This window comes from Chiloscyllium punctatum, chromosome 46 (genome assembly GCF_047496795.1).
Source record: "Chiloscyllium punctatum isolate Juve2018m chromosome 46, sChiPun1.3, whole genome shotgun sequence".
NCBI lineage: Eukaryota > Metazoa > Chordata > Chondrichthyes > Orectolobiformes > Hemiscylliidae > Chiloscyllium > Chiloscyllium punctatum.
Window position 1 is genome coordinate 56,462,719 of NC_092784.1, and position 9,708 is coordinate 56,472,426.

At 42.4% G+C, this 9,708-nt stretch overlaps 1 protein-coding gene across 2 annotated transcripts in view; it reads left to right on the forward strand.

The window, feature by feature from the left end:
• Window positions 1-5,934, forward strand: part of gpr108 (G protein-coupled receptor 108) — a 50,542-nt gene extending 44,608 nt beyond the window's left edge. For both annotated transcript variants that reach the window (XM_072564326.1, XM_072564325.1), the window contains one exon: window positions 2,880-5,934. In XM_072564326.1, the coding sequence (XP_072420427.1) occupies window positions 2,880-2,967 (88 nt within the window). In that variant the 3' untranslated portion in view covers window positions 2,968-5,934. The remainder of the gene's footprint in view (window positions 1-2,879) is intronic.
• Window positions 5,935-9,708: the final 3,774 nt, after the last annotated feature.

Below are 9,708 nucleotides of genomic sequence, written 5' to 3' on the forward strand. Positions count from 1 at the left end.
GGCCAAAGAAGTCCACACTGACCCTCTAAAGAATAACCCACACACACCTATTCCCCTACTCTACACTTAACCCCCGACTAATGCACCTAGCCCACACATCCCTGAACACTATTGGGCAATTTTAGCATGTCCAATTCACCTAACCTGCACATCTTTGGACTGTGGGAGGAAACTGGAACACCTGGAGGAAACCCACGCAGACATAGGGAGAACATGCAAACTCAACACAGTCGTCCAAGAATGGAATCAAACTCTGGTCCCTGGCTCTGTGAGGCAGCAGCACTAAGCTCTGAGCTACTGTGCAGCCCTTGAACTTTACTCATGCCTTGTATCCACTTCAAATTTAATCTTGCTTTACAACATGCTAAAAGTTGCTTTTGTCATATAGTACAGACTTGAATTTTGCTGAAAAAAGACACATTTTGAAGCTTTTTGTCTTGGACTAGTCGGGACGTTTGCAACAAACATCAAAATAAAAGGAGCAACATTTTTCATTCTTGTAAGAGGATGCAGACTGGTTGGCAAATGGAATGTGATCCGTAAAGATATTGCCCTCTTACATCAGTAGATGATAACTGGCAGTTAACTGTCAAACCTTGTTTAAATTTTAACCAGGCATGTTGACTTGTGATTGGTCAGGCCATTCCTCTGAGGAATGAGCGAGAGAATTGCTGTTGCCTATTTTGTCCAATTGAGATTGGCGCTTTGCGTATATATGTTCTATCTGCCCAGAGCAGGCCTCTTATTATGTCTCACTGTCTGACTGACGATCATAACTGTTACACTGACAGCCAATTTAACATGCTCATGTGTATTCAGCAAATGTTATCCATTTGCCAAATGCTATCCAATATCGGGCAGTGTGGTTAGAGTTTTCTAAGCACAGGCTGGTTGGATATTGGAAAAGTAGCTTGCCTGTACAAGCAGCCAGTCTTTGGAATGTACCTGGCTTGACATGAGAAATGAAATACTAGAGCCCATTTGTGATAGGCAGTACGTCTTTTTGGCGTGGTTGTGAATGCCACTTAGTCATGAGCTGTATAGCACAGAAACCGACCTTTCGATCCAACTCTTCCATGCCGACCAGATATCCTAAATTAATCTAGTCCCATTTGTGAGCATTTGGCCCATTTCCCTCTAAACTCTTACATGCCCATCCAGATGCCTTTTGAAATGTTGTAATTGTACCAGCCTCCACTACTTCATTTGACAGCTCATTCCATACACACACCACCCTCTGCACGAAAAGTTGCCCCTTGGGTCCCTTTTTAAATCTTGCCCCTCTCGCCTTAAACGTATACCCTCCTAGTTTTGAACTCGCTACCCAGTGGAAAATACCTTGATTATTCACCCTATCCATGATCCTGATGATTTTATAAACTTCTCTAAGATCACCCCTTCACCTCCAGGGAAAACAGTCCCAGTCTATTTGGCCTGTCCCAACCCTGGCAACATCCTTAAATCTTTTCTGAACCCTTTCAAGTTTCACAACATCCTTCCTAAAGCAGGGAGACCAGAATTGAACACAGTATACCAAATGTTGTTTTGCTACCATAGAGTAGCAACATGAAACTGCTAGCTTCCCATGTTGCACGCCCTCCTGTAGAGTAATAATATCATTCCCCTTTACATTGGCATTCTTGCTGAGGTCCTGATAAATTAATCTGTATTTTACAAAACTTAATTGGGTATATGCATGTTTTATTTTAAACAAATGAGCATCAGTGAAAACTACAGAGTTGTAGAAAACGCTATTTAAAAATGGTTACTGAACAGTTTGTTTTTACCTGTGATTTTTCTGAAGGACAAGGGTAGTCCAAAACTAGTGAATTCTACTCCATGTATCCAAGTTCCATCTTAAAAAGATGGGTGCAGCAAATTTGATCATCTTCTGCTTAAAATGCAAAAGTCACTATGCTTGTTGCTTCACAGTGATTAATATGAACTCCCTGCTACTGCCTCTGTGGCTGCCTTGACCAATACCTGCATCGACTCTGTCAACAGAGAGAGGACTCTAGCTCAGTCCCTGAACTGACCTGGGTATACTCAGCCTGAAGGAACGCACACAGCTTGGAGTGTGCCACACCAAATGACAGATACCACAGCTGAAAGGGGGGTGGGGGAAGGTTTCCCATTGGTGTGAATGATGCCAGCTGTGGGTCCACATTGCCTCTTGGTAGTCCCAGTACAGTACCTGATTATGACGCACACCCACAGAGACTCCCAGGAGATAAACTGGTGAGGGGGGTGGGGGTGCCAGACGCTGCAACATTGGTCAGTAACATCCCTTCTGCATTACTATCAAACTAAACCGAAAATATCTTCAGGTATTTCCTAACTCCTATCAATTCTGTTTTAATTGAATTTGAGTGGTTTTGATTGCTTTTATCAGTCACAGTCCTTTGTGACTGTCACCATCACGCACTATCTCTCCATGTCTCTCTGCAGCAGGCTTTAACACAGTTGATGGTGCCGTTCTCTTCCATTCCCCTGAACTCTGTGGGATCTCCCTAGCATGGTCTTAAGTTGCAGTTTGCCATGAGTTCTCTTCCGACACCATTGTCACCAGCAGCCCAAAGATCTATCCTTTGTCTCCTACTGTATTCATGCTGCCACATCATCTGAAGACGTGGTGTTGGTCCATGTGCAGACTCTACTTTGCGACCTTTCCTCTCAGTGCTGCCTTGTATTATTGGAGTGACTTTGTGTTTTTAACAGCTGCAGGTAGCTATATATTTATACTGCTTTGAAAATAAAAGTATGGTGTTTAAAAACAACATGTCAACATTAATCTGCAAACCAGGCTTAAGCCTTTCTCGCGGTAGGTCAACAAATTGGTTGGATGGTGTGTTCACTCATTGATATTTGCTTTCTTGAAGAGTGACTGAGTCGGGTTTGCTGGCAAGTGTGACCAGAGTGAAGAAAAGCAACTTTGAAAGGGAGCAAATCCGGGATTCCTCAGTATGAACATTTGCAATTTAGGATTGACAGTTACCAAGGAAAAGAGGCCCACTCTGATCTCCACACGGACATTGGGAGAAGGAACTAACGCAGGAATTCCAAACAGATCAAATGGATTGGCAAACAATTGGAAATTCCTGCTATAAAACTGTTAGGCAAAGCAATGTGACTGACTGATCTGTATATATGTCATACAAAAAGGTATATCTTTATATAATGTAGCAAACTGGAGTATATCTGCCTGAATCTTTAAAACCAAATTCTTAGTTTTGGTGGAAAACAGTTTTGACTCTGATTAGGCAGATTCTTGGGGAACTAATTTTCCCTTTAAATTGTGGTTTGCTTTCCCATGCGACTGTCCTCCTGCTCGAATTACCTTGTAAATATGAACTGCTTGTGTGCCCACTCTACCTACAGTCAGTTTGCAGATATGCACCATATGCAGTGGTATAATCTCCCCCGTGGCCTGTCCAGTCAGTCCTGTCCCCTTTTTCCAAGAGCAGATAATGTTACCTAGCTCTCTCGACTGGTTCAGAAGAACTGTGAACTGTGGCTTGTTGGTCTCCCAACCCAAATCTGCGGGCACGATTCCTGTATGGAGAGCCCATGTTCTACTGAAACACAGTATCACCTCATGTGAGAGTGCACGTGATTTGTGACAACTCTCTATGGCTGGGAGTAAGGAAAACAAGCCAGAACACAGCAACCATTTTCCCTATTACTCTATTTTTGTTGGTATTTTGCATAAATGTAAGTCCTTTTTTGGGGAGGTGGTGGCAAAGAGATGGCGTGGTGTCTGTGCAAGAATTTCAACTTTCCAATGCGTTTGCTGGAGAAGGTATGAAAATCAGTTGGGTTGCTGCAATGGAGTAGAACCTCTTTTTTTTGTGTGTGAAATGCAAATGATTTTGGTTTGGCAGTGACATTTTGCTGAGCCCTTGGATTGGTACGAACTCTGCTTCATTCCCGATTTTTTTTTCCAGAGCGTGGTTTAAAGGTGGCCAGTTTTGTAGTGTGTTTACTTTTTCGATAACTTCAGTGCTGTATCGCGGAGAACTCCTGATTTGGGTTTCCTGTTTTAAAAGGGTTTGAACCAACTTGATGAGGAAATAATAATAATTTGTATAAAAATTGATCTTTATAAAGAAATTGTGGGTATAGAGTTGTATAATTTTCTTACAAGCCTATGTACAATATATATTTAAAAAAGAGCTTTTATGCTTTTGAATTTGCATTCCTAGTGCTCAGATTATGGGACTCTTGAAGAATTATTCAAATCAGCTATTTCATTTTTGTACTTTCTCTCTCTCTCTCTCTCTCTCTCTCTCTCTCTCTCTCTCTCTCTCTCTCTCTCTCGTTTCATTTTCTGTCTCTCCTCATTCTGCCTCTTTGTTTGAATGACACTGTCTCCCTCTCGAGCATTAGAAAAGAATAGACAATTCAAGACCAGTTTTGTTTCACTCTGTCTCCCACTCTGTCTCCCACTCTGTCTCCCACTCTGTCTCCCACTCTGTCTCCCACTCTGTCTCCCACTCTGTCTCCCACTCTGTCTCCCACTCTGTCTCCCACTCTGTCTCCCACTCTGTCTCCCACTCTGTCTCCCACTCTGTCTCCCACTCTGTCTCCCACTCTGTCTCCCACTCTGTCTCCCACTCTGTCTCCCACTCTGTCTCCCACTCTGTCTCCCACTCTGTCTCCCACTCTGTCTCCCACTCTGTCTCCATGTGTAAGCCAGTGTCTCTGTCTCATTCTCTCTTGTGTTCTGTGGTTAATTGTTGGGCTCCTGTCCCACAGGCTGAGCTGTCAGAGGTCAGTCTTGTCCAAAACAAGAGAATGACTGAGCAGCTTGTCTGACTGTGGGATGGACAGTGTTGAAGAGAGGTCGCCATCATCAAACTAGATCCTGGTCTCAACAAAATAACATCCCATGAGTGCCTTTTCCAGCAGTTTGGCTTGATGGTTACTTGCTGGCTAGGATCGTTATTGTCTATGGCTAGCATTGTTATGCCTGTCTCATACCCATATGGAACAGTGATGACCTCGTGGTGCAATTTGCTTTTTATAACAGCCAGTGCAGAATTGTAGATACAATGTCAAAGCAATAATCAGTGGTGTGGTTATCTGCAGTTTCTAATCAGACATGCTTGTACATATTTGCTGTTGATCTTGGAAAATAATTATTCTTTTCGAAGCCCAAAATTGTGAGACACCAGCTGTATATTTATTTTCTTCTTTATAAATAAGTTCATGCTTTAAATTGGTTCACTGTTGCTGCAACCAGTTTTTATTTTTAAGCAAGATTAAACTCTGCTCTAAATCACCAGATTAAGACCCTGTGTCGTTGCTGCAACACTGGAAATTTCCAGAAGTCTGGAGTGAAGAAATGTATTTAAGGTTGTATCATGTTCCCTCATGAGCCAGGGCAAGACTCTACTTTATGGATTGGCTTATAGTTTGAGACCTGATTCATTCAATCCGTTGTATCATATAGAAAGAAGTGATGTCCAGTGTAACGGCTAGTGGATTCAGAGTCCTGGGATCACTTCTGATCAAGTTGGAAAGTCTACCCTCCCCCTGTCTGCCCAAATATACCTAAACAATAGGCTTCACTCTCTGACACCTGTACCTGGCTTTCCATAGCGTCATACAGCATAGATACGGGCCCATCGTATCTATGCTGACCAGCAAACACTCAACTACACCAATCCATAGCTTGTTATACTGTGGCGTTTTAAGTGCTGGTCTAGAAGTTGCTTAATTGTTTTTTAATATTTAATAAATTTATTTAATTTCAACACCTGCACACCAGTTTATTTTTAGACTCTCGCCAGTTTTGAAACGTACAATTTTGTGTGATCTTTTTAAAAACACAAATTTTGATGTGGCAGTGGAATTTCTTTGCTGTGTTAAGCATCCTGCTTCTGTAATTTAATCCTCTTTACCCCTGAAAATAAATCTTTAGTTTACAAATTACCAACTTTTTAAACTTTGGCTGTGTGAATTGATTTTTACATATCTCATTATTAAAGAGCAATTCTTTCTGATCCATTGTCTCCTTCAAGTGGCCACAAATGTACTTTTTTTTTAGTTGTCTTCTTAACATGATTGTCTGAATGTCACTGCCCTAACCTTTTCTCACAGGAAAAATACGGTAACTGATTACTGGAGCTGCATCAAACAGCAGTTCAGAAGTGATGTATAGAAACATAGAAGCTGGAGGAGGCCATTGGCCTTTTTGAGCCTGTTCCACTTTTCATCACAATCATTGTCTGATTGTCCAACCCAGTCGCCAAGTCCTGTTTTCTCCCCATAACCTTGGATTCCATTCGCCCCAAGTGCTATAACTAGCCACCTCTTGAATACATTCGGTTTTTTGGCACCAGTGACTTCCTGTGGTAATGGATTCCGCAGGCTCGCCACTGTTTGGGTGAAGAAATGTCTCCTCATCTCCGTCCTAAATGGTCCACCCCGAATCCTCAGTGTGCCCCCTGGTTCTGGACGCACCCCACCATCGGGAACATCCTCGCTGCATCTACCCCACCTAGCCCTGTCCGAATTCTATAAGTCTCTGAGATCTCCCCTCATTCGTCTGAATTCCAGCAGCAACCATCTCAATCTGTCCTCATACGTCAGTCTCACCACCCCTGGAATTGGCCCGGTACGTGTAATCCCAGACCCGGTAAGTGCCATAGGGGTTCTTTCTCAAATAAGCCAGTTGGATTTTAATGATCAACAGCAAAGAGGCTACTCCCCTGTTCCTCTGTCTACCTCAGACAAGGTCTGACAGGCTTCTTACCCAGTCTCTAAAAGCCACATTCTGGAGCCCTGGTGAACTATGGTCAAGCCTGTACTAAACAGATGCCGGAAACACTGGAGCATTAGTATCTGAGAATGCAGGTAAGTCTATATGTGGCGGATCCTTTATCAGCAAACCATGTGCTGTGTGAGTAACCTATTTTGTTCAAAGTTTTGAATCTTCTGCTGTGTTGCAGAGTACTAATTTATCTGAAGGACAGCAGGTCATTGATGATCACTTCCATTACAGGTGCTGGATCTGCTTTTGTAATGACGCATGGTTGCTAAGCAACAGGCTGAGTATTAAATCATCTGGAGCTTTGTTTGCATCTCAAATCTGATTACTTTGTTGGACTTTTTAATAGAGAGCAGTCTTATTTACTCTAGCTCTTTCAAGGTCCTTGCTGTGCTGTAGGCTCATTTTGAGAGTTGGATAAACCAAAGTTTTTAGATTAGATTACTTAGTGTGGAAACAGGCCCTTCGGCCCAACAAGTCCACACTACCCCGCCGAAGTGCAACCCACCCATATCCCTACATTTACCCCTTACCTAACACTACGGGCAATTTAGCATGGCCAATTCACCTGACCTGCACATCTTTGGAATGTGGGAGGAAACCGGAGCACCTGGAGGAAACCCACACAGACACAGAGAGAATGTGCAAACTCCACACAGTTGCCTGAGACAGGAATTGAACCCGGGTCTCTGGCGCTGTGAGGCAGCAGTGCTAACCACTGTGCCACCGTGCCGCCCACAAGTGTAATATAAAACCTGGTTGTTCATGTTCACTATTGTCACCTGGGTGACCATCTGCCCCAAGGTTGGCTTTATCCCATTGCTTTCTCCAGTAACTTGCTATAGCCAGGATTGGTTGAGGCAGATATAGGTGGTCTGTTCACAGGTTGATTTGTACACTAGTCAGAAAATAATGCAGGACAATATAAAGTTGCTGTTTTGTAAGTAGAGGAAATGATTATATGTCATTCCTTCAAACTTGCACCCTTCTTCGGCATTGGGCTTACGAAGACTTACACTTATGAACACAATGTTCATAAATTGGGGGCCCCCTGTGGTACGAGTGTATTTAAAGGGTGGCTGGATAAGCACACGTGGGAGAAAGGCAAACTGGAATTGGTTATAGGTTGAGATGAAGAGGGGTGAGCAGAAATTCATGTGGAATACAAGCCAGCATAGACCGAATGGGTTGTATTCTGTGCTGCCTGAACTCCTATAACCTCTTGTATACTGCCACCTCTGTCGAATACTCAGTTATGTTTTTGTTCATTAACTTTTCCACATCCAGCAACTTATGTTTTCAGTTGTGTTGTGTACTACAGTGGATGGGTTGTAATATCTTCATCTTGAGCATACTGTAGGACTAAAGTGATGTTTGTAAACCTGCACTGATGTAGTTGGTGGGCCCCTTTTTAATTGTGTTCTTGTCCAGTAAAGTACTTCTATCTCTACAATCTTTTGCTTGGTTGTAGTTTCTTGGAGAGTTGTAGCTTTCAACAGCATGTTCTCTATCTCTTGAGAGAAAGTAACAGAATATGGGAGTCTTCCACGCAGCACAGTGGTGCAGACTTGCTGTGAAAGGGAAGAGTCTATTTCCCTTTGATTATCTGCAGCTTTTGCATGACCTTCATCTTGCCATTGGCTACTGTGCCTCCAAGTCCAAAGCACTGGGCATTCCACCCCAAACCTCTCCATTTTTTTTTCTTTTTAATCCTTCTGAAAACTTGCATCATTAATCAGGCTTTTGATTACCTGTTCTCAGGCTTCTGCCTTTGGCCCGATGTTAACTTCTGTCTGATTACACTGCTATGAAGCTGTGTGGCATCATTTTTACAAATTATTTGATTATTTTTAAAAACTTACATCAGTGCTATATTAAAGCAGAGTGAAAATTAAAAGTATTTTGCCACATCTGGCATTTACTCTGCTGCAATGTTTAGACAATTTGAAGCTGCCTCCTTTTCCCCATTCGAAAACAAACACCCAAGCTGTATCGGTACAGACAAATCCTTTCAACAAAGACTGGCTGACCCAGAAACCATGATTTAGTTTTTTGCTATTGCAATTTTGTTTCCAAAGGCTGTTTTTCTTTTCACAGAAACATACAAACAAGGAACAACAATAGGCCATTCACCCCCTCCAGTCCACTGCATCATTCAGTACGATCAAGGCTGATCTGATTTTAACCTCCACTGTACATTCCTGCATTTCCCTGATAATCTTTCATCCTCTTGATCATCAAGAGTCTATCTACATGTGTCTTGAAACTAACTTAAAGATTCGGCATCTTTTGCAGGGAATTCCAAAGACATTATTTCTCTGAGAGGAAAAAAATGTTTCCTCATCTCTGTTTTAAATGGGCGCTCCCTTATTTTGACCCTTCGTTCTAGATTCTTCCGCAAGAGGAAACATCTGTTCATCATCCACCTGGTCGAGTCCCCTCAATCTCATGTTACATTTAATTCACCTCCGACTCTGCTAAACTCCAGAGGATACAGGCCTAGCCTGTCTAGCCTTTACTCATCAGGCAATCCACTCATTCCAGGTATTAGTCTAGTAAACCTTCTCTGAACTGCTTCCAAAGCATTAACACCCTTCTGTGCTGGGCGCAGTTCTCCAGACGCTGTCTCACCACGTGAAATACATGCACACTAGATATATCTTTTATGCGGTGAGTGAGACAATATCCAGGTCTTTTGAAGGAAAGTGTTTCTAAAAGGAATAATGAAGTATGACTTGTTTCTACCACAGGGAGTAAGTTGTCTACCTTGACAGTTGCAATTTGTTAAAGTAAATGGAGAACAAGGATTTGCATTCACAATTTCCGAGGGACGTTTTTTTATTTTAATTGATTTTGTAATCTAAAACGTTAAGCTGCCTTTCCCAAATACTTCACACCTACTGAAGACTCCAGCTTCTATTTATCTCCTTCACAGA